At 50.0% G+C, this 24,723-nt stretch overlaps 1 protein-coding gene across 4 annotated transcripts in view; it reads left to right on the forward strand.

The window, feature by feature from the left end:
* Positions 1 to 24,723, forward strand: part of Igsf3 (immunoglobulin superfamily member 3) — an 84,948-nt gene that overhangs the window by 58,420 nt on the left and 1,805 nt on the right. For all 4 annotated transcript variants that reach the window (XM_029537539.1, XM_029537541.1, XM_021195749.2 and 1 more), the window contains 5 exons: positions 158 to 559; positions 4,393 to 4,797; positions 16,005 to 16,415; positions 20,109 to 20,516; positions 22,709 to 23,188. In XM_029537539.1, coding sequence (XP_029393399.1) covers positions 158 to 559; positions 4,393 to 4,797; positions 16,005 to 16,415; positions 20,109 to 20,516; positions 22,709 to 23,188 — 2,106 coding nt within the window. The remainder of the gene's footprint in view (positions 1 to 157; positions 560 to 4,392; positions 4,798 to 16,004; positions 16,416 to 20,108; positions 20,517 to 22,708; positions 23,189 to 24,723) is intronic.

Here is a 24,723-nt window from a genome sequence, read left to right on the forward strand (position 1 = left end):
AGCCAGACCTTACAACGGCAAGTTGCGGTTCAAAACAAATCAGAGTGTTTCGAGTCCTTTGAGCTTCACTCTCAGAATCATGGGATTCGGTTTGCACCCTTCTTCCTGCATCCTGGAGACGGTAAACCCCCAGTGTGGCCCTCTTTCTTCTCCCCAGAAAGCAGCATCTCCGTGGAGGTGGCCAGCAATGCCAGTGTCATTCTTGAGGGTGAGGACCTGCACTTCTCCTGTACTGTCCGCACGGTGGGCAGGCTGCAGGCCCGCTTCTCAGTCATCTGGCAGCTCGTGGATAGGCAGAACCGCCGCAGCAATGTCATGTGGCTGGACCGGGACGGCACCCTGCAGCCGGGCTCAGCGTACTGGGAGCGCAGCAGCTTCGGAGGCATCCAGATGGAGCAGGTGCAGCCCAACTCCTTCAGCCTGGGCATCTTCAACAGCAGGAAGGAAGATGAGGGCCAGTACGAGTGCCACGTGACAGAGTGGGTCCGGGCTGTGGATGGAGAGTGGCAGATTGTGGGAGAGCGCCGTGCCAGTACCCTGGTCTCCATCACAGCCCTTGGTGAGTGAGCAGTAGGACCCTGGCAGACATTTTCCTGTCAGACTCCTTCCCATCTTACCGGTGTTCTGGTTGGAGGGTCTGGGGAGACATCAGTGGCTAAGGCGCTTACTGGGTGAGCATGAGGATCTGGTCATGAGGTTCACAGGACCCAAGTCAAATGTTGAGTAGGCTTGGCATCATGCCTGTAATTCCAGCCTCAGAGGCAGATATGGGATCTTTAGAGCAAGCTAGCTATCAGGACCAGCCACACCAGTGAGCTCTAAGTTTGATTGAGAGACCCTGCCGCAGCAAGTAAGGTGGAAGAATAAAAAGATGACAGTCTTGTGCCTACGCATGCACATATATGCACATGCAAGCATGCACCTACAAACATGCATATACACATATGTGCATTACACACACACACACACACACACACACAAACACACACAGCAAAAAGACAAATTCTGATTGGAGATGATAGTATCTTCCAGAGAGTTTCATTGAAGGGACTCTGGTAATATGTGCAGGGTTGAGGGAACTAATAGCAGATGGTGGAGCACAGGGGACTAGTGACGTTGGGGGACTGTTACCACCAACCAGCAGGAGCATGGCTGGGGCAACATTGGCCTGGAAGAGGGGAGTGACTGGGTACAGGGACAAGTCTCTCCTGTTCACAGGGTATCTTACCCAGCTGCTTACAGCTCAGCCTTGCAAGAGTGTGGCTGAACAGGATGGAGATCCCATCGCCAATGATACATCATTTGGCCCACGCCTGCCTGACTCTTAGCACTCAGCTTGGTTGTTCCGTTTAGACCTGTGTTTTTATCTCCTCCTCTGTAAAGCCCCCACTTAAGAAAAACATTTCCTCATTTGCCAGGGAGTGAGGATACCTTGAGGTCTGCTAAAACCAAGTAATGATAGATTTGCTTCTCACAGGCTATCCAAAGAGGTTTCTGCTCCTGTTATCTGCCCAATGCAATCAGCCTATTACGTTTTAAAAGCCCGGCCTGCTACTTTGCTGGGAAGATAACTTATTATGTCAAGCCTTCTATTTGTCAGGAAGCTTTGTCAGTCTCCATTCGCCCAGACTCTGTCACCACTAGGGCTGGCGGTGCTGTCCTGTACCTAATAAAGATGGCAGCCCAGGGTAGATCTGCCCAAGACCTCGTCCATGTTCTCCCTTCTGAGATTGGGATTGTGTTTGCTTGATTCCCAAACGTCTGTCTTCAAATGCATGGTAGTAAAAACATTATCCACGTCCTGTTTAAACCCCCACCCCATGCCAGGGCTTCCCTCCAGCTACTTCACAAAGGGGAAAGTCGCACCCCACTGTTAAAGAAATTCTGGAGCTTTTCAGGGTAACAAGGTTTTGCCCCCAAGCAAGGCATGCAGTAAAAACAAAGAAAAACAAGCATGCCAATGATAAGGAAACAAGAAGCAGCTCCAGACCCCGGGTGTCCTGTTATGGCACCCATTTGGTTAGACTGGCTTGCTCTTGAGGACTTGGGACGGACATGGCAGCGTCATGTAAACCCAGATGCAGCCTCTGTATCCTCCCCCACATCACTGTGATTATATCTGCTTCTTGAAAGCTCCTACCAAAGAAGGGCTTGCCTTCTGTAGTCATTAGGCAGCTTGGATTCCTGTTCCTAGAAACTCCCTCCAGTGTTGATCATAGTCCCTGAGCCTGTGCGTGGTGCTGCTGTGGACCCAGGCAGGGGAACTTGGGAGATGGCTCTGGGATGTGCTGCATATGGTTTTTTTCCCCCATCCTGGGTGGTTAGGGGTACCCAGGGAAGGGTGATTCGGGGCTGTTTCCCTGGAAGTAATTTTACAGTTTCAGATTATCTGTCCTTGGAGTAGTCTTAAATTCCCCCGCATGTCTGGCAGCTTCCACAGCTAGGACTCGCTGAGTAGCACTCCTCTGGGACCCTGAGGCCAGCTCTGCTCACCTGACCCCCTCTCCATTGCCTCTGGAACTAGGAGCAAGGCTGTCTCACTAGTCCTAGTCCATTGTCTACAGTAAGCAATGAACACTCACGAGTGTCTGGATTGCTTCTATTAGGTGTGGATCCCCTAGGCGGTGACAGGTGTGCGGATGAACTAATAGGCCACAGACCACTGTGACTGGGGGGACACCTTGGCCATGTGCACTCTGGTCTGTGTCCACTTCATATGTAAAGTCAGGAATACCTAGTGCAGGGCCTACCAAACTTGTGGCATGCGTACCACACACTACTGACCATCATGGCCATACAGGGCTGCCCTCTCTCTCCAGTTTTTTAATTGAAGATCCAGAGAGTTCAGCAAAATGTGCCAACTTATTCTCTAATAATTCTCCTGGGAAATCCAGAAGATTCTGTGCCTTGTGTTTTTCCTGCAGAGTTTAAAATGTTTTGTCCTCTTTGTTTCTTAAACAAACTATGTATTTTCTAGACTGCGTATGATGTACCACACACTCATTTAACCTTCATAAGAACTCTTTACAGAAAGGGAAACATAGGCAGAGTGGACTTAGAGCATTTGCTTAATACAATGATTCTCAACCTGTGAGTCACAACTCCCACAGAGGTCACATATCTGATATCTTGTGTGTCAAATAGTTATATTGGGTTTTATAACAGTAGCAAAATTACAGCTACAAAGTAGCAACAAAATAATTTTATGGTTGGGAACACCATAACATGAGGAATTGTATTAAGGAGTTGCTGCATTAGGAAGGTTAAGGGCCACTGGCTTCGTGTCATAGAACTAGGAGGTGTCTTGAAACAAAGGTGATGGCTGCAGAGTTGATGCCTTTAACCAGACCGATGGTTCCCCTGGGCAAAGCAGCCCCAGGCGGGGCCTAGAGTGAGGTGCACAGAGACAGGTCTGTAGCCTGACTCTGCCATTTGCTATACTTAATATCAGACAGTTTATTTGCCTTCTCTGTGCCCTGCAAAAGGGATAACAAACCTGCCTGACCTACAAGTGTTTACTTAGTAAGAGGGGATGAATGCAGAGCCTCCAACACTAGGTTTGGCATGTAGCATTCGCACATTCCAGCCACCATTACTTTTATGATCATAGCCAGTGTGCTCATCCACACTGTAGGGGCTGTGAATCCGAGGTCAGAACGCTCGCTCCCCAGTCAGTAAGGACTGCTCTCACTGAGACTTCAGGGCCCCGAGTTTAGGGGTAACGCCTCACCCCAGATACCCATCCACTAAAGACTAGGCAATGTTCTCACTGAGACTTCGGGGCCCCGAGCTTAGGAGAAATGCCTCACCCCAGGTACCCATCCACTAAAGACTAGGCAATGTTCTCACTGAGACTTCGGGGTCCCAAGTTTAGGGGTAATGCCTCACCCCAGATATCCATCCAAACCTATCCGAACCCAGATTTTGTTGGGGAATTCGAGGAGGGGCTGGCAGCATCCCCCCTGCCTGTTTCAGGATGCCATGCGCTAGAAGACATCTAACAGGCATCTGGGTGTTGGGTACATGCAGTGAAGGAACTTGGCTTTTTTCCTCTTGTTTTTGCACAGAATTCTGGGATTGCTAGGAGAGAGGTTCTGGTGTCTTACCCTGGAGCAGGATGTACTGTGAACCCACACAGGATCTCGGGTCTCATGGGAAGGAGCAGACCTGGGTTATTCAGAGCCTGGACCCACTTTGTGTGAAGTCTTAGGAACTGTTGAGTTGGGCCCCAACACAATACCCAAAGCAATAGCTTATTTGTGACAGGAAGGCTTAAGAACTCGCCAGCCTCTGCTCTGACTGCTGGCTTTGCCAGTAGGCCCATATTTGATAGCACAGTGTCCCAGATATGCCAGATGCTGTCCCTGGTTCATGTCTCTGCTCTCCCCACAGAAACGGGCTTTGCGGTCACAGCTATCTCCCGGACACCAGGGGTCACCTACAGTGACTCCTTTGACTTGCAGTGCATCATCAAACCCCACTACCCGGCCAGAGTCCCCGTGTCTGTAACATGGAGGTTCCAGCCAGTGGGCACAGTGGAGTTCCATGACCTGGTGACCTTCACACGAGATGGAGGGGTTCAGTGGGGGGACAAGTCATCCACTTTCCGAACTCGGACTGCCATTGAGAAGGCTGAGTCCAGCAACAATGTCCGCCTGAGCATCAGCCGGGCCAGTGACACAGAGGCAGGCAAGTACCAGTGTGTGGCAGAGCTGTGGCGAAGGAATTACAACAATACCTGGACAAGGCTGGCGGAGAGGACGTCCAACCTGCTGGAGATTCGGGTGCTGCAGCCAGGTGGGTGCTCAGGCTCCCATGTGTGTCTACACGGCATAGCCAGGCGCATGGGTGTGTGCTTACATGATCCAGTAGGCCTGTGAGGATGCATGCCTATGTATTGGGAGGCATAGGGTGTGTTCTTAAATGACACAGAGGGACTTGAGGATGTCTGCTTATGTGATCTCATTAGACACAGGGACGTGTGCTCATATGATACAAGGAGGCATGCTTATGTGTTATGAGACACGAAGGTGTGTGTTCATATGCCACGAGATACGAGTGCTTATTCTTACCTGACATAGTATAATATGAGGGCATGTTCTTCCATGATACATGAGCCATATCTGCTTATGTGGCATGGTAAGACATGAAGGGTATATGCTTGCATGACTGGGCGGTGTAAGGAAAGAAAGACAAATATATCCTGAGCCCTGGCCCAGCTTCTGTTTCCCAACTCGGAGAAATTTGCGTCCCTGCATTCGTGCCTCACTGCCTGTGTTTTCTCCCCGCTTGGCTAGTCTCCTTTCCTCATTTCCCTTTCTGAGTAGGTGGAGGACTCTGGTATTCATAAACACTCTAGCAAATGACCCTGAGAACAGGACATTGTCCCATCCAACCACAACCCCATTGTCACACCAGGGAATTCATCATTGGTATAGTCTCATTACCCACAATCCCCCATTCGAGCAGCAATGTGCACCCCCCACCCACCCACCCAAGTGCACCACCAACAACTCCAAGGAGACTTCAGTTACAGATCACACAGCACTTTGAGTTGTACTGTTTTTTGTTTAGCTAAAGGAACTCAGGAGAAAGGACGAGCAGTGGCATTTGTTGAGCTTCTTTGGCCCCCGTGGGCAAGATCAGCTATTTGATTAGAAGTCACATTCCCTGGAAGAGTTAAAGGGTAGGGAAGAGTTAAAGGGTAGCCTTAGGTCATGAGGCTGGTCTTTGGAGGACCCATGGGGTCCGTCTTTTCCTGCCTCAGACTCTATCATGAAGCCGAGTTTGCATTCCTTTCTCTTGTGGAAGCCGAATGGCCCAGAAAGGTGCTAATTTGGGGAACAGTCTGCAGTGGAGGCTCCTTCAGACACCTTCATCAGCCAGCGGTGTTGATTAAACCTTACAGAGAGTTTTTTCGTTTTCTTTTGTTTTGTTTTTGTTTCTCCTGTCTTTCTGACCCACCCACTTTGCAAAGAAGCTTTGAGCGCCCTTCCTCCCGGAACTAGCAGCAGTGATTAGTGCCCAGCCTGGTCACTTCCGAGGGCCACCAACAGGGGAGTTCTCAGCAATGTCTGAGTTCATCCTTCCCCTTGCCTGACCCTGTCACAGAAGCCTCTTCTGTACCACATTTGGAGCAAATGGGATTTCTAAATGTTGAGACTCTTATCTGGCCAATTAGAGCTGAATTAGGCCAGCAGGATGCTGGAGAAGAGGCTGTTCTTAAGTGGGTGTTCGGGTTAATGGGGGGTTAAGCGGAGACCCCATTTGATGTCAGCACTTGGGGAAGATGCACCTCCCGCCGGCTGCCTTATGGACTCGATGATCCTTGGGATGGTAACGCATTTCGGTTGTCTAGTCTGTCACTCAAGGTCAGTGTTCTGAGCAGCAGTACCTGTCACATGGTTTTACAGCTTGGGAAGGTAGCAGAGACCGTGTGTGACCCCTAGTCCTTGCTTGTCATTGCCCTGCTGAATAAGTTCCTACTGTTTGCTTGTTTCTGTTACTACTCAGAATCTAAGGCTGGAGCCCTGAAGCACATGTACACAGCTAGTTCATTAAGGTGCTCCTTGTTTAGATTCTGACTCAAATTCATGATGACACTTTTGGGCACTGTAAGCCTTGACAAAGGCTAGTTAAGTGGCAGAGCCCAGACTGAGGTTAGAGCCCAGATTCCTTTGATTTCACCTCTGCCCTTTCCATCATCTTCTTGGCTTTCATACTGCAGAGTTAGGGCTGTCTTCCTGTCTCATGCTCAGGGAATGGAGGGGTCCAGGGAGGGGCAGGTCCCACTTTGCAAGCTTGGACTGCCATTGAGAAGGCTGAATGGAGCAACAGCATCTGCCTGAGCATCCCCCTGACTCTGAGACTACGTGCGGTTTCACTGGGTCGTGAGTGCAAGTAGAGGTTAGCACCGGGGACTTTGAGCATCTGCCGCTGCCTTCCAGAGGCTGCTGGGCCTTCTTGAAGATGATCATCACACCAGAGCTTGTTGGCTGTTGACTTTCTCTCACTGAAGGAGGGAGGGGTCAGGAAGGGTCATGGAACCCTTACCTGAGAATCCTGACACCCCCACCCCCAACTAGTTGTATTGCGGTTGTGCATTAATTATAAGTGGTCCATGGACATGTAGAGTATATATGTGGCAAAAGGCTTAGGAGAGTGGACTCCATTTACACAGCTGTGGTAAAGCCACCGTCCCTGCTAGGTGCAGATCTTCCCATGTGGCTGCTCCAAAGTCATGTTCTTGCTATTGACTCCTTGCTCTGTCAGTAAACCGAATGAGACCATTGACTCTTCCAGGCAAACTTTGGTGGAATTGGGTTCCGGTTTGTTATGGGGACCTTAAGGGAGTGAGCTGTTGCATTGTCTTTCCTATGTCGAGAGGCCTGGCAGTAGCCAACTCGAGGCCTACTCTTATAGGTAGCCAGTAACACGTGTTCTGGCCCCTTGGAGAGTGGGAAGAACAAAGGAAAGCTGTATGGCCCCCAGCACAGAGGAGGCACAAGGGAGAGTGCACTCCCTAAGTGTTACTCTCTGTCTTGTGCTCATTCTTTATGCACTCAAAACCGAATACGTTCCAGAGAGCTTTCTCTAAAATGCACGGGCTAGTGCAGGTGCTTTCGTCTGGGGGAAGGGAAACTGAGTGCTGGAGACAGTGTTGGGTACCTGGAGTGTGTTATCTCCCTAAGTCTTTGCAATAACCCCAAGTAGCTTCCATCTGACAGTGAACAGTCAAACAGTGCCTCCCAACTCTGCCACCCTCAGCAGTGAGTGGGAGATTGGAATTGGAACCCAGGCATGCTTTAATGAAAAGTGCCGGAAGTGGGGAGACTGGCCTTATTTTTTTTTTTTTTTTTTTTTAAGAAACCGTGTAATCTCATCTTATCCCTTCTGCATTCAACCCATGACATCCCTTACGGAGCACGTTTTCCCTTGCAGGTCCCTAGTGTGTCAGAGCCTTGGCTGTGGTAGGATTTAAAATAACAGTAGCAGTATGTGGCTATCTGCATTGTAAATGCCTTACTTCTGATGACTTAACTTGATTCTTCCTTAATCCATGCAGGGTCAATGGGTGTGTGGTGCCTGACACAGCTTCCAGATAGGGACTCTGCCACCCAGGGTGAATAAGTTGCCCGGTGATTCACAATGAAGTGGCAGAGCCAGGATTCAAGTCCGAACAGGCAGTCTGGCTCCAGAGCTAAACTTTTAATTTTATTATATATTTTGTAGACAGTGAGCCAAAATTTTACTGACTTATGCTTTCTTCTCTCCTTGGTAGTCTGTGGTACAGTGTGTATATGCATGCCTGCATACATACATGTGAGCATGCTAGTGTGTGTGTGTGTGTGTGTGTGTGTGTGTGTGTGTGTGTGTGTGTGTGTGTGTGATGGAATGCAGGGCTTTGTGTATGCAAACATCATTCTCCTCCTGGGGTGCCAGGCACCAGATATTTTCCTTGCGTGTCCTCTCGGGCCTATGGTCTGGGTTCCCTGAGTCTTGGTTTTGTAGCATTAAGGCCACAAAGCATTTGGAGCTTCATTGAGACATAAGTTGTTAAAGATGAAACCAAATATCTACCTATTTCAGGTTCCTTTATTTCTTTTAACTTCTGCCACAAGGTGGCTCTAGGACCAGGGAAAAGCAGGGCCAGCCTCTTTCGTCCCACCCTCCCTGTGAAGCTTGCCTCTCCAAGCCTGGTTTAGCATCTTCCAAAAAGATGCCTCTCCCCCTAATGAATATCTTAGTGAATGTTCTTATCTGAGGAGAGTCACCAGGGAGCCCAGGCACCAGTGACTAGCCCAGTCCATTTACCATCAGCTTCCACTGCTGCAAAGAAGGCCTTTGTCCCCATTCTGTTCTGTGTGGTCTGTACCCAGACTGCTTCTGCCAGAGCCACTGGTGGGGACTACAGCATGGATGTCCGTCAAGCTCTCTGGTTAGCTGACATGGGCACCTTGCTGTCAGAAGTGACTTGCCATGGATTTATCATTGGCTCCTTCCAATCCATAGGCATGCTACGGATCCTGGGATCCCCAAGGCGATCTATCATTAGCCTCCCTTTCTGTCCTTGATTTAGTCTGGTCCTGCCCCATGTGCTCCATTCTCGTTCAGTTTTCTCTTTTAGTTGTGAAACATCATCTTGCTTCTTCTGATTTTCTTCAGTTCCAAAAACACCCTCCAATTTCACATGGCTAAATACAGAAGCAGTAAGGGAAATGTCAGCACTCACTTTGCAAATGTTTATGACTATCCCTCGGTCTAGCTATTAAATATTGTGCATTAAAATTGACAAAGCAATAAACAAGCCTCCAGGCAGACAGTGTCCGGTGGTAGAAGGCTGCTTGTCAGTGGGTGTATTCTGCTGGGATCAGACTGATGGGCAGTCGGGATGAATATTTAATGCCCTCTGCATGTTGCCAAATCTGTTTGCTTCATGTTCTCTGCTGACCTGGCAGATTGGGCTAGCCGAGAGTCTCGGGTATGTGAGCATGGGTTGTCCTGACCAGAGAAGTGGCCCTGCATTCTCCCTGGGCAGCCTGGGTTCTCCTCCTTCCAACCCACCCAGCTTCTGCCTGCCTGGTGTCTATGCAGGGCAGGGCAAGCCTGAGTGTATGAGCCCTGAGAGAAGGTCTCAGCCCTCCATTCATGCTTCAGCCTTGTTGCCATGGTGGCAGCAGGTGTCTGCCTGATGTCAGTTACTGTCAACAGTCAGTTAGGGTCACTGCTCTGTCTGCAGACAGGTTGGGCAGGGTAGGGTGTGCCTGGGCTTCTCCCAGTTCGCTCTTTTACTTCCCAACCCTAGCTGATTTCCCTCTGCCACCTGCCCATGCCCCTGTGGGCATGTTTGAGCACCTGCTGGCACTGCAGGGGTGGGTGTGGCACTGCAGGTGTAGGTGTGGCACACAGGACTTCATCGTGGACTATGGATGGGAAAAGGGTTAGACCTTCCAGAATGGAGGTTGAGCTAGCACAGGGAATGGATGTGTGCGAGCCGGGAGGGCCCTGGCTCCTTTTTGTTAAAGGTGAGGGTGAGCCACATGGCCTGGTGGGAGTCCAAATCTACCAGATCATTGGCTCTGTGACTGAGAAAGAATCTTTGTGAAATTGGGAGTAATATTTACTTGATAGGAGTGAGGAGCATATCATTAATATGTGTGAAGACAGAGCACCCTAACCTGGGGAATTGGGCTTTAGTCATGTGAGGCTAATATACCTCTTTTAAAAGAATTTCTTTCTATGTTTAGCTATGTGCGTATGTCTGCGTGTGTGCACATAGGATACAGGTACTTGGAGAGTATTGAGGATGGTGTCAGATCTCCCGGAACTGGGGTGGTTGTGAGCCGCCTGACCTGTGCTGGAAACTGAACACCTCTGCACGAGCAATTCACACTTCAGGTGCCTCTCCAGCCTTGTGCACTCCTTTTAAATGGCAGATTAAATGACAGTGTGTCCTTACTGTCCTGAAGTTAAATAAAACCCAATGCAGCATTTCTAGTCACATAATCTTTAAACACCATCAGCTCCTCCCAGCCCCCCGGGGACACTTTTTGTTTGTTTGTTTTCATTTGGTTTTGTTGGCCTCAAACCCACAGTCCCCCTGCCTCAGACTCCCAAGCTCTAGAATTATAGACGTGTGCCACCACACCTGGCTAGGACAGTGACAAAGGGCGCAGTCATGGCCGGAAGGGCTGTGACTGCTGCCCCCAACTGCAGAGTGACAGCCGTTACAAAGAGTGGCTGAAGAAGATAAAGACAAGGTCCCTCCTGGTTGGCCCTTTATATTAAAAACAGGAAAAAAAGAAAAAAAGAGTGCCGTGTGTACTAGCAAACCGAAGTAGGCTCCAGGCTCAAAGGCACAGTTCTCATGAAGGTTATTTGAAAGTCACAGAGGACACAGGACAGAGCTTTATTGGAAAGGATTTCAGACATTAACTATCTCCCACTCCCTAAACCAATGAAAAATCAAAAGACCTTCTGTCTCCGGATTCCTGTGATGCTGTGGGATTGTATTTGAGGGGATGACGGGGCTGGGGGCATTGTCTGCCCTGTGGAGGGAGAATGGATGTCCCAGGGACATGCTCTCAGCTTGGAAGTGACTGCGCTTGCTTGCCCTTTAGAAAGATCTCCCTGGCTGAGATGGAGGCTGGGAGACTTGTCTTCAGGCTGAGGTCTGAGGAAGAGCTTATTAGGTTAGGGACTGGGTAGGCAGGTCATGGCCATGCAGAGGAGAAGAGCAGGAACATGGGTACTTCAAGTGCAGTAACTTCAAGAGTGGCGGGTGCTTTTTTCTGCTTGCTTCCCAGAGTGTGCATGCATGTATGTGTGCATTTTGAGTGAGGGGTGTCCCCAGAGCTCACCATTGTCCCTTAGTCTTCTGGTTGACCTCATTCCTTGAACTTGAAGGATCTTATCTGCCCCAGCTACTGGCTTCCTCCATCCCTGACATTCCTGTTAGATGTTTGAGAGCCTCCCTTCCTTCTCTTTATCCTTTCCTGATCCCTCCTTGACTCTCTTTTGCTCTTCCCTTGCTCTCCTGTACTGAATCCACCACACACAAGAGCCTGCAGGCTCTCAAACCCACAGGTCACTGAGGGTCACTCTGACCCCCATTTCTGACCCAGAATAGTTCTAACTTGCCAGGTAGCTGTGCCATCCACCAAATATTCCCTGGGAGCCACGGTGGGCAGGGTCAAGAATTGGTCCCGCCCCCAGTCTTGGCCACTCCCCTTTCTGACATCAGCCACCACACCTGAGAGTTTGGCCTTGTTGCCTGCTCTGGGTGATCTCTTCCATTCATTCTTCATCTGTTGGACCCCAGCTCATTCATTTCTCAGAGCCCAGCCCAGGGATCACAGCGTTTTGCAAGGTTCTCTCTCTTTTATCGCAGTTGGAATTAATAACCCCTCTTTTAAAAGATTAATTGGGTTTTTAATTCAATCACCTATTAGTTAATGTGATTAGCAATGATTGGTTCATAGTTCTTTTGCCCAGGCATTTGTAAAAAACGAGGAGTCCTTTTAAAAGTGGCCTTTGATGTACGGCAGTTCTGGCTGAGTTTAAGGAGACTCATTTGCTGAAAGAGTAAGTGCCTTCTACAGGAGCAGTGCACACATAAGCCATCCAGAGGATGGATAGGTGGGCTAGGGAGGCAACTGCTGCTCTCTGCTGCTGAGCCCCTCATTCCACTGTCTTTCCTCCAAGTAGCCCACTTCTGCCTCATAGCAGAGCAGCCTTTGCCAGACTGACAGATTCTCTTAGCTTTGATCCAAAGCCTGGGCAGAGAACTGTCCAGCTACAGCAAGAAAGGGCATTCCCTCGAATGATGGGAGCCTCTGTGATGGCAGATGCTGCAGTGTCCATGGGCTGCACGGGCCAGCAATGCCTTCTAGCCGACCTGGCCCTCCTCCTGCTGCCTGCTGCACGAGGGAGGGAGGGGATTGACCAAACCTACCTTTGTATGTCTTTACTTTCTCCTCTGCATTCATTGACTCTCCAAGTTCGTGTGCTGAGCAGCCACACCCCAGGCTTCCCTGGCAGAAGGCAAGTCTGGATCTCACAGACCTTGTTCTAATGGAGATTGTGATGCAGTAGGTCTGAGAGTCTGTCTCTGAGAAATCAACCCAGTGGCTGCTGATCCATACATACTGCTTAGTATTTTTTGGTTTTTATTAATACTTTATGTATACTTTTGCTTGCGTGTATGTCTGTATACTTTGTGCGTGTCTGGTGTCAGAAGAGGGTATTTATTGGATCCCCTGGACCTGGAGTTACAGGCAGTTATGAGCCTCCATGTAGCTGCTGGCAATTAAACCCAGACCTTCTGGAAGAACAGCCAGTGCTCTTAACCAGTGAGCCATCTCTGCTGACAGAATTTATTTTATTCTATTTGATTGATTGATTGTGTGTATGTGTGGTGTGGAGGAAGTAGTTATGTGACATAGCACACATGTGGAGGTTAGAGGACAGCTGTTGGGAGTCAGCTCTCTCCTTCCTTGGGTCCTTGGGTTTGAACTCAGGTCTCCAGGCTTGGCAGCAAACACCTTATCCTCTGAGCCATCTTGATGGCTCTGTCTACAGTACTTTTAAAAAACTTGTGCGGGACGGCTGTGATTGTGATATAAAGTAAATAAAAAATGAATTATAAAAAGTTTAGTTGTGTCGGGTGTGAACACTCAGGAGGCAGAGGCAGACAGGTCTCTGTGAGTTCAAGGCCAGCCTGGTCTGCAAAGCTAGTCCAGGACATCCAGGGATTGTTACACCGAGAAACCCTGTCTTGAAAAACAAAAAAGAAGAAAGAAAAGAAAAGAAAAGAAAAGAAAAGAAAAGAAAAGAAAAGAAAAGAAAAGAAAAGAAAGAAATTGAGTTGCCACCGTGTTTGTCAATGTCTCACCTATTGTGAGCTCGGGACCACAAACACAAACCAAAAGGGATGGAGGAGAGCTAAAACTTACTGTTGTTCAGGGTCCACTCAGCCTTACACTAAACTCCTCCAGAGCTAATGCATTTGGTCTGCAGGGCACTCTGGGTGCATTAGATCCACACTTTGCCTCTCTGGTTTGCAGATGAAAACACTGGTCCTTGAGAAAGTCCAGGTTCTCCTAAGGGGGGGGGGGCAGAAGCTCACAGATGAACCTTGCCCGGGGCAATGCTGAGACAGGCTTGTGAATGCTTCCTAATGAGCTGTGAGGCCTCCTGACTCCCCCAGGCTTCCAGGTGTGTCCTCCCTACCCCGGAGATAGGAGAGGAAATGCAGAGCTTATAGTAAGAGCTGACCCCTGTCTACATTTCAAGTTTCAAAAGTACTTCTCTCTTAAGCTTCCCAATCCTTCATAATATTTTGACATGGGATGGCTAAAAAAGAGATAGAAGAAGAAGAAACTGGAAATGCTTTGAAATATTTCTCTTCCTTGGCTTGTGGTTCTTTGACCATGTGACTGAATAGAAGTTGAGTCATAGCATCCCAGTTTAACATATGCAGTTACTATAGCAATTGAGGTTTCCTTAGTAACAGTTGCAAAAATAATCTGGCCCCAATTAATAATACATTTTAAAGCTCTTTCTACTCTATGCAGAACAACCCAGTTCATCTGGCCGAACACCAGATGATTCAGGAGGTGCCGTCTGGACTGATTGAGATCCCATTTGCAGGAGGAGCATTGGGTTGGAACGGGATGAAAAGGGAACAGGTTGCTTCAGGCTCACAGGAGTCCACTCAGGGAAGCTGACCAGCAGGCCAGGGCCAGTCCAGCCTCTAGGATTCCTAGTGTGCCCTGACGGTCCTTGTGTGTGAAGAAACGGGAAAGTGGAGAGACTGGCTGGTACAAACAGATGGAAACAGAGCATGGGCCATGGCTCATCTGATGTGTTCTCTGTGGCTGGAGGTCTGTGTGTGGATTCTGAGGTCCTCCATGAGAGGAAAGTCTGCCTCAGCACCAGGAGACAGGTCCTCAGAGGTGCTTTTGTAGTAATGGTGCGGACTGTGGGACCCTGCTATGCCTTCTCACTAAAGCTTTCAATCCATCCTGAACGCTTGTCTGTGTGCTACTGGGCACACAGAGGAGCAGTCTGTGGCTGTCAGACGCTCTCCTTCCTTGCACATGGGTCTCAGCCCTGCAAGCCTTTAACACAGCGGGCCAGCTAACTGGCCAGAATCTTGGAGCACAACAGGGGGGCCCAGTGGTACACCTGGATAATTTCTGCACATTCCAGCAGCTGACTCCGGTCTTAAGGAAGCAAGGGCTCTCAGCGGGGCCTGGAGGTGGACCTGGCCAGTTGGTAGAAGCCCTCGCTATGGGACCTGTACCATACCCTGGGTTTTCCTCAGCTGGCAAGGTGGCTCAGAATTAAGATATGAAGAGAGGGGGCGGGGGTGGACTGCTGTTCTCAATACCAGCTCATTAAAAGAATTGTCTTCTCCTTTCTTCTCTGGTTAGTAGGGAACACAGGGAAGTATAATGATATATAGGGGAAGATTCTCCAGTAATCTCCAACAACATGCTTTTTACTTGGGTCTGGCTTCTTGGCAACTCAAAGATGGGCACTTGCTCTGTTACAAGCCCGGCAGCCTATGGAGTTTGCTCTCTATTATCGTTATCTGGAGTTGGCCATCCCTGCTGTTTCTGGACTGCAATAGTAAGGGAAGGGAGCTGGTAGTAGCTCTGCTCTGTCCATCACTGCCCTCACCGCTTCAGGACCTGCGCTGGCCTTCTGTAACTGCCTGCTCCCACATCTCGGTATTGGAGCAAGCACTAAGGGAGGCCTTTGATGCTTTCCAAAGCCTGGCACTGTGCTAGGCTCTGCAGTACAGGAGTGACAAAGTCCACTGGCAGTGAGCACTGTGAGGCTGTGGCTGTCCCACTCTCAGGGTATCCCCTGAGCAGGGGATGATGGGAAATATCAGCTGCCTGCGTGGAAAAACTTCATCTCTGTTCCTGGAAGCTCGGGGTCTAGGGGAGAGGGGAGACAGGGAGGAGCCGGATGTCAGAGAGCACCAAGGGAGGAATGGGAGACCGACAGAGATGGAGTGGAGAGCAGGGTCTGGCAGGGAGGTGGCAGAGAAGACAGAACAATGGGGACCATGGCCAGGGTTCGGGGTAAAGTGTGTAGGTCGGGGGAGCCGAGGAGCAGAGGGTGAGTCCTAGGAGATGAGCCAAGATAGTTGAGCAAGGGCCAGGCCCTGAGGGGCTTCGTGCCGGCCAAATGAATTTTTATTTAGATTGTATAGACAGTTGGGAGCCGTTGAGCATTTTAAACAAGGTCAAGCTCTGGGCAGATTGGTGTCTTGGCTGGGTGTGGGTAGTGGCACAGGGAGAGTGGAGAGGGCACGGGATGTGACAGCGGGCCAGTAGGTGGGTGGCTAACCCTGGGGGAGAGGTTTTGGAGGATGCTCATTCATGCTCTGTACCCTGCTGGACAGCATGAGTCTCCCAGCCTACAAGTGAGCTTGGGACAGGCCCAGACTCCTTTGTCACTCCTTCTGAGTTGTCCTCTTCCCTTCACAGTGACAAAGCTCCAGGTGAGCAAATCGAAGAGAACCCTCACCCTAGTGGAAAACCGGCCAATTCAGCTGAACTGCTCGGTCAAGTCCCAGACAAGCCCAAACTCGCACTTCGCCGTGCTGTGGTATGTTCACAAACCCTCAGACGCTGACGGCAAGCTCATCCTCAAGACCACGCACAGCTCAGCCTTCGAGTACGGGACCTACGCCGAGGAGGAGGGCCTGCGAGGCCGGCTGCAGTTCGAAAGGCATGTGTCGGGGGGCCTGTTCAGCCTCACTGTGCAACGAGCCGAGGTCAGCGACAGCGGTAGCTACTACTGCCACGTGGAGGAGTGGCTGCTGAGTCCCAACTATGCCTGGTACAAGCTGGCCGAGGAGGTTTCAGGGCGCACAGAGGTCACTGTGAAGCAGCCAGGTGAGAATGGAAGGTGTGGCCGTCATGGGCCTGTGGGTTTCCTGCAAACTCTAGGACTTGGGGAGCTCTGTACACGCTCCCCATACACACACACACACACAATGCGCCCCACATGCATGCACATATGCAGGCGCACACACACAGACTGCCACAGAGATACCGTGGGTATGGTTGCAGGTGCGTCAATTGTCAACTCTGGTGCCTTGCAGGCCTGTTACTGGACCTGCTGTGGTCCTGATATGCACGAGGCTCAGGACCATCCGCACTTCTCTCATGGGAGCTTCTTCAGTGAGCTTCCGAGGGCAGCTGAGGTCTCCAACGTGCAGGTGACATCCAGGACAGGGAGCTGATCTGCAAGCCTCAGTTCTGCGGTTGACAGCCCTGGCTAGCTTCCTCCTGGAACTCCAGCCCCCAGAACAAAACATGACAAGCCTGCTTATTTCATCACTAGTATAGAAAGGCAGTGTCCCTCACACCCTCTGCTCTTAAGTTAACATGGCTTCTGAGTTCTTGTAGGGTGGCCTTCACTGCGCTGTCCACCCTCTTCCTTCATGTGTCCTGTGTGTATTGTAAACATCCGTGCTTCCTTAAGGGGCAGGTACACAATCCCATCTGCTTCTGTGGTCCCTGTGCATGTGATGAGCCCCTTGTACCATTTCTCCTGTCTTCTTCGCATCACCAAGACTTCACTCAGCACCACTTCCAGGAAGCCTATTCTGATTGCTTCTCTATCTTTGTAGGGAGAGTCCCCTTATAAACACAGTATGGTAATTATCTGCATGTCTTCTGCAGTACTTACAAGCATGGTATGGTCAGAGAGTGTCTTGATGTCGGCAGCCACTGGCATGGCATCCTTAGTAAGTACTGGCTGATGAAGGAATTCATGGTGGGTTTTTTGTTTGTTTGTTTGTTTTTGTTTTTTAAACAACACAGGGCCTTATTTCAGCAGGGAGCATGCAGATACTCATGGATCTCCATCGTCCTCAGAGAGGCATTCCCAGGTCATTCTGACTTCAATAACACCCTGTCACAGGTTATTCTTCCCATTGCCTTTGTAAAACATAGTCCCACCCTTATCCTGTCCATTTACTTATTCATACGTAAATAATTATGAAGCACTTTTTCATGTTTATTCTTAAAACCCACTTATCAGCTACCATGTGTTGTCTGTTCACACACACACGCACACGCACACGTATATTTGTTGCCTGTCTCTTACACTAGATGAAGCTTCTTCAGTGAGTACAGGAATTTCGATTCTTCACCAGACTCCCAGCAAAGCCATGGGACTGGGGACAGAAATCCAGATGTGGCCTGACCCATGCTGGGTGAGAGGACACCATTCCTTTCTATTCACTCCGTGTTCATCCCCTCTGCCTCACAATGACATTTTCTGATAACCGTGCCTCCTGCATAGAGCAGGAGGTCCATCTCTGAGGGGCATCTTCCTGTGGCTGTCACCATAACTGGGATCCTGCTGGGGCCACATTACAAACCTCAAGCTGTTCCCACCACATGATCCAGGCAGGCCTTGACCTTGAGATGGCCCTGCCTCAGCCCCCAAGAAGCTGGGGTTGCAGTCTGTGCTGCCTCGGGCCTTCTGAGAGCTGAGGGCGGTGGTCTGGTCCACCATGCTCTTAGCTAGCTCTGCCTCTGCCTTCTACCCCAGTTTGTCTCCGTTAGGATAATGCTGACCTCGGTGCTCTGATCTCACCTCCAAGGTCTCTTCTCTCCCTCTTCCTTTCCTCCTTTGGTTTTTCTTGGAGGGGTTCCCCGTCTGAAGTTGGGATCCCTGTCTCGAGCATGGCCGCATCTCTCCTGTAGTGAATTTTAGCACAGAAAACTCACAAGGCGCTCACTGACAGCTTGGGCTTTTTCAGTTGATTTTATGGTTTGCATCTTTCTCTTTCTTTTTCTGTTCTTTGTCCCCCTCCCCCCTTTCCCTGCTAAGAAAGTATATATTACTGAGCCATTGCAGGCAATGGGAGGGGGGGGGTGTCCACAATGAACTCCCATCCCCCCAAGACAGTGCCAGAGCTAACAGCTTACATGTGTATTTTGGCCAAACTGTTGAAAAATGGGTTTCCTTCTTCGTTTTGTTTTCCGCCTTTTATTTGCAAGTGATCTTACATGCAGTATGAAACATTCTAACAGCACTGGAGTGTGGTGAGAGTAAGCATGCCCCACAAGTCTCTCAGGGATGTTGTGCTCTTTTGTGTGTTTACAGTATCATGGCTGTTAACATCTACTGGTCCTGAGAGGTTCATTGGGACCTCTGATGTTGCAGGCATGATACAGCAAGAGCTATGGTTCGTGACACTTCTGCCACAGAGGGAAACCCTGTCCACAGGTGTCTAGCTCTCCCAGACCCATCAGTACTGTCCTGTCTTCACTGATGTCACATTGTTCCCCCTCCCCCTTGAAAAGGAAGCAGTTCGGAGGCACAGTGCTGACGCATACTAAACTGTGTTTTCCTTGGCAGCTCCTCTGTGGTTCTGGTCTGCACAGTCCAGTTATCATATGGTCAGCCTTAGAAGTTTCTCCTAGCCCAAGTCTGGTGGTGAGGACCTGCAGTCAGTCAGTCCTTGGTCATCAGAGAGCTGAGGAAGGGGATCACAAGTTCAAGGCCCGCCAGGCTACAGAAGCTCAAGGCTAGCCTGGGCAGTGTAGTGAAACCTTGTCTCAAATCACAATTTTAATTGTACTGCTTATTGCTCTGTTGCTGTGAGCAGACACCATGACCCACCCAGGCGACTTACAAAAGAAAGCATTTGATTAGGGGCTTCCTCATAGGTTCAGAGGGCGAATCCTTGACCATCAAGGTGGGGAGCATGGTGGCAGGCAGGCAGAGAGCTGGAGCAGTAGCTGAGAGCTTGCATCTGATCCACAGACCCCAGGAAGTGGGGAGAGAGGGACAGACAGACACAGAGACAGACAGAGAATGGTGTAAGCTTTTGAAACCCCAAAGCCCACCTCCAGTGACACACCTCCTCCAGCAAGGCCACGCCTCCTAATTCTTTTTTTTTTTTAAAGATTTATTTATTTATTATATGTAAGTACACTGTAGCAGTCTTCAGACACTCCAGAAGAGGGCATCAGATCTTGTTACGGATGGTTATGAGCCACCATGTGGTTGCTGGGATTTGAACTCAGGACCTTCGGAAGAACAGTTGGTGCTCTTAACCTCTGAGCCATCTCTCTAGCCCCCTAATTCTTCTCAAATAGTTCTACCAACTGGGAACCAAGCATTGAAATAGATGACCCTATGAGAGGGCCTGTCTCATTCAAGCCACCGCAGTGATACTTAGTACATGCCTGGCATTTGCAAGACCCTGGTTCAACCTCAGCTTTACCCCTGCTGGGAGAGGAGCTGGCACTCTGCCTTCGCCTGCCCCTTCTCTTGCTAGGGACCTTGTCCTTCAGACACATGCTGCAGAGGCTATATCATTAGTCTTTCATTGCTCATGTCCTGCCACCCCCGACATCTGAACCTCCGAGGGTTCTGAACCAGAGACAGCTGTTACCGAACACTAGACTCCCACACAGCCCGGGGTTCAACACTCTCAGGGTACCATATTTGAGAAACATCTGAGACGCTCGCCTGTGCTCCAGGGGCACCAGTTCAGCCACCCTCTCCAGGGCGCTGCCCACTGCTTGCTGTATTGCCACAGTGTCTCTTTTCTCCCTCTTCAGACAGCCGCCTGAAGCTCAGCCAAGCCCAGGGGAGCCTGTCAGTTCTGGAGACCCGGCAGATACAGCTGGAGTGTGTGGTCCTGAACCGCACCAGCGTGGCCTCCCAGCTCCTGGTGGAGTGGTTCGTATGGAAGCCCAACCACCCAGAGCGGGAAGTGGTGGCCCACCTGAGCCGAGATGCTACCTTCCACTATGGCGAACAGGCTGCCAAAAACAACCTGAAGGGGCGGCTACACGCGGAGAGCCCATCCTCCGGGGTGTACAGGCTCTTCATCCAGAACGTGGCAGTGCAGGACAGTGGGACCTACAGCTGCCGAGTGGAGGAGTGGCTGCCCAGCCCCAGTGGCGTGTGGTATAAAAGGGCTGAGGACACAGCTGGACAGACAGCCGTCACAGTCATGCGACCTGGTAAGGCCCTAGCCTTGGGTGTTTCCATGCTAAGAGTGTTTTGGATGCTTGTATTAGGCACTTATCTTACTACAGTGACCAAAGACCCGACACAGCTTAAGGGAGGAAGGGTTGATTGACAGTGTGAGGCAGCAGGTTGTGCTGCATCCAGTAAGAAGCAGAGGGTTGTATACTCTGGCGCTTAGCCGCTTTCTCCTTCTCTGCCTTCTGTTCAGTCTGGGGCCCAGCCCGTAGGTTTGTGCTGCCCGCATCCCAGGTAAGTGGGTCTTCTTTGGATCCTTATCTGGAAAATCCCTCACAGACATGCTCAACAGTGTGTCTCCTCAGTGATTCCAAATATAGTCAAGAATAAGGGTTAATTATCACAGACCTGAATATAATGAGTTTACTTAAGAAATTATTTGCAGTTAAGCATATGAACATTTATATTGCACATTTATATTCCAAATTCTCTCACCATGTTTGCCCTATGCATGGAAAATTGTACATCTGGCTTTGTCCTCAGGTGATTAGGTTTCTTAATTAGAATAAAAGCCAGCAATTAGTTATTCTAGGTCCCAAGAACATTTTCGTTTTAAAGCACACATTCTGGTCAGACGTGTGGCTGGTGTGACGGAAGTCTTGAAGCAGTAGCCGTGTGCTGGGAAGTTGGGCCGGTGGGTTTTCAGTGGGAAAGAATGGATTGTTTAAGCAGAAAGTGGCCGTACCTCTAGCCCCCACCCAGTTCCGGGTAATCCCATTGGCACTAATGACTTTTCCATGTGGCCTTTTGTTCCTCTTGTCTCTGTTGCTGTTCCTAAAGTGTGCAAAATGCAGATAATTACTGGGTGCAATTATTGTTACATTTAACATATAATTAGGGCTAAGCTGAGCAGAGTCCCCGTGTCTTCTGCAGCATCCCAGCACCATTGATCCTTATCCCAGCAGAAAGGATGAGAAGCGGAATTGAACTTGTGACCTGTCAGTGTGAATGCTTTGCCCCGTGTCCCTTGGGCTTCTTGACATTCACTCTCTCTGTCCTTGTACTGTTGCAAGTTCTTCTCCTCGGACCACCGAGTCTGATGTGAGCTGCTCTTCTCCTTGATGACTCTTGTGGTCACAGCTGTGCTGTGTCTCATTCATTCACCTCTGTCATGGGAGAGGGGTGTCAATCACCTTCACCTGTACTTGCCCATGCTGGAGGAGAACACCTCCCCCCGAATTATCATTTTCTGTGTATATAGTTGGTTGTCCTGCTGCTGCTGCCGCTGCCGCTGCTACTTTAAAGCTTGCCCGGAGGCTGCTTATTGCCTTCCTGTGGAAGTGCAGAGAATGGCAGATGAACACACTTGCCACAACTCCCACCCATTTGATAGATCACCAGGGTAGCCCCCTAAAATCCCACGTCCCTAGAAATGGGAGGAGACAGACATTTATGGAGAACCAGCTAGGTTCCCTACCAGTTAGACGGATAGTTAGTCTTCCTAAAATGAATCCTGAAGGGAATTTCTTCACAGCTGACAAAAGGAAACCTGGTGGACACTAGTTAGTGTCTGCCATCTTGCCACCTGTGTGATCCCGATGAGGCCCCAAGCCTGAAATCCTGTACACAGTCTAGATTCACTCTCCATCTTTCTTCCCTCCCACCGTCCCTCTCTTGTTTGTTTATGTATTTATTTAATGATTTATTTATGGGGTGTGAGACAAGGGTTCACTATGTAGCCCTGGCTGTCCTGGAATTCTTTAGTCTAGGCTGGCCTTGAACTTACAGAGATTTGGTTGCCTTTGTCTCCCAAGTGCTGGGATTAAAGGTATATTTACATTTTTAAATTTTATTTTATGTGTACAAGGTGTGTGTGTGTGTGTGTGTGTGTGTGTGTGTGTGTGTGTGTGCCACATGCCTGGTACCTGCAGAGGTCAGCAGAAAGTGGAGTTAAGGGTGGTTGTAGGTCACTGTATAGCTACTGGAAACGGCACCAGTCCCCTGCAAGATCAACAAGTGTTCCTAAGTGTGGAGCCATTTCTTCAGCACACCCCCTCCTCCTGTGAACCCGGGGTGTCTGGCTTACTGACACAGGTCCTGGACAGCTTGAACTCAGGCTCTCAGTCCAGTGCGGTAAGCTCTTTTACCTGCCGAGCCACCTGTCTTGTCTTGTCATTCTGAGGAAATGAATGAGCTCCTTCTCCCTTCTCTGTTCCCTGTCCCTCTCCAGACGCTGCCCTCCAGGTGGACACAGTGGTCCCCAATGCCACCGTAACCGAGAAGGCAGCTTTCCAACTGGACTGCAGCATCCTGTCTCGATCGAGCCAGGACTCCCGCTTTGCTGTGGCCTGGTATTCCCTAAGGACTAAAGGAGGGAAAAGAGGTAGCCTTGGCATTGACGAGCAGGAGGAGGAGGAGGAGGAGGAGGTCTCTCGAGAGGAGGACTCTGAAGATCTGACAGAGAGGACAGTCCTGCTGAGCGTGGGGCCTGATGCTGTCTTTGGTCCCGAAGGCAGTCCTTGGGAGGGCAGGCTGCGCTTCCAGAGGCTCGCACCGCTGCTGTACCGACTCACTGTGCTGGAGGCGAGCCCCCAGGACACGGGCAACTACTCCTGCCACGTGGAGGAGTGGCTACCCAGCCCTCAGAAGGAATGGTACCGGCTGACGGAGGAGGAGTCTGCCCCCATTGGCATCCGGGTTCTGGACACAAGTGAGTTTCCCCAGTTACAGAAGAGGGTGTCACCATTGTCCCTGAGGTGTCTGTAATGCAAATGCAGAGCTTGGCTGTGTGTCAGTGTGCAGTTTTCCTAACTTCAGTAGGCATTTGTTAGCAGGGATTGAGACGTAGAATTTGACACACTAACCCACATGCCTAAAAAAACAGGGCCAGGAGTTGAAGTGATGAGATTCCATATGGCGCTTGTGATCAACCTGACCTGAGTCCATTTCAGTGAGATTTCATTGTGCAAGTCTCGCTTAGTGTGTCTTTGTTATACATTAGAATGCCAAGCCAGTCTGCCGTGAAGTGTTTCTGGACTCGAATGAGGGAGAAAGGGGGTAAAGCCTGTTATTCTCGCTTTCCCTCAGGTTTCTGGGTCACTTTAACTTAGGGGCAGCTGCAGTAGATTTTCCTGGTTAACTGGGACCAGCCCAGGAGGCCAGAGCTGGGGGAGTTTGGAGGCTGCAAGAGTGACCCTGTGTGCCTCCGAATGTTCCCGAACTCAGTTTCCATCCTGTGAGGAACTTCCACTCTCAACAGAGGACTGGAGGTCTCTTGTGATTGGCTGTCTGTCAAAATGTAGAGTAGATCAGGCCCAAAATGGTGTCTGCTCTAGTAGAATCAACTCGGAATGCAGACACCAACCTCTTTCCAATCAAAATGCCCTACCTCATCGTCTCGGCGTGAGGGTCGGGCTGCTAAGCTCCCTATTTTGCCCATATCACCTCCTTTCCCCCATGTTAAGTGAAATTGAAATTTTTATGGGTTGAAGGTGGTTGACCATCAGTAATTTGATATACATTAGCAAACCGTAAGAGTAAACTGTGTGCTGCCTTCCCGTCATTCTGATGGTGTACCCCGGTACAATGGAAGAGAGGATGGAGAAAGCCTGAATGGAATGTGCATTCAGTGTCAGAAAGGAGAAGGGACAGTGTTGAGGCCACACTTGACCTGTGGACCCAAGCTGTGACGCTTGGGTAACTAAGCTTCACCAACACAGGGATCACCGAGAGGCCAAGGCTAACATGAGCAAGCAGTGCTGAGCTGCTGTCAGGGCTCCAGGTTTGATTCTCTTCCATACCCAGCTGTAAGTCCACCCTGTGGAGACACAGTCACTGGACACTGTCAGGGGTCTGCAATAGAGTGAGAGTTGATAATGGTCAGCAAGTGCCTTTTCTAGGACAACTATTCCCTGAAGCAGGCAGGAAAGGAGTGTGCTAGATTCCCTGAGATGGAGGTCTAAGTAGAACTGGGCACAGAAGGGCATGCCAGCTACCCTCTTACCATGTAGGAGGGTAAGAAGGAATGAGAGTGCGCTTTTTCACAGCCCTAGATACCGCCATGTTCACAATCAATAAGCTCAACTTCAGTGTATGGCTTTCCCAGCAGATGTTATGGATCTCAGTGGGAATGGGGGCGCTGCATCCTCTGAACTTAGGAGTCAGCTGATTGGTTGGGGTGCCATGAGAAAAAGAGTAAGGCAGAAGTCTCCCAGCCACTGGTGGCAGGGGAGGGCTAGCAGGGTG

The sequence above is a fragment of the Mus pahari genome, chromosome 4 (assembly GCF_900095145.1).
Source record: "Mus pahari chromosome 4, PAHARI_EIJ_v1.1, whole genome shotgun sequence".
Taxonomy (NCBI): domain Eukaryota; kingdom Metazoa; phylum Chordata; class Mammalia; order Rodentia; family Muridae; genus Mus; species Mus pahari.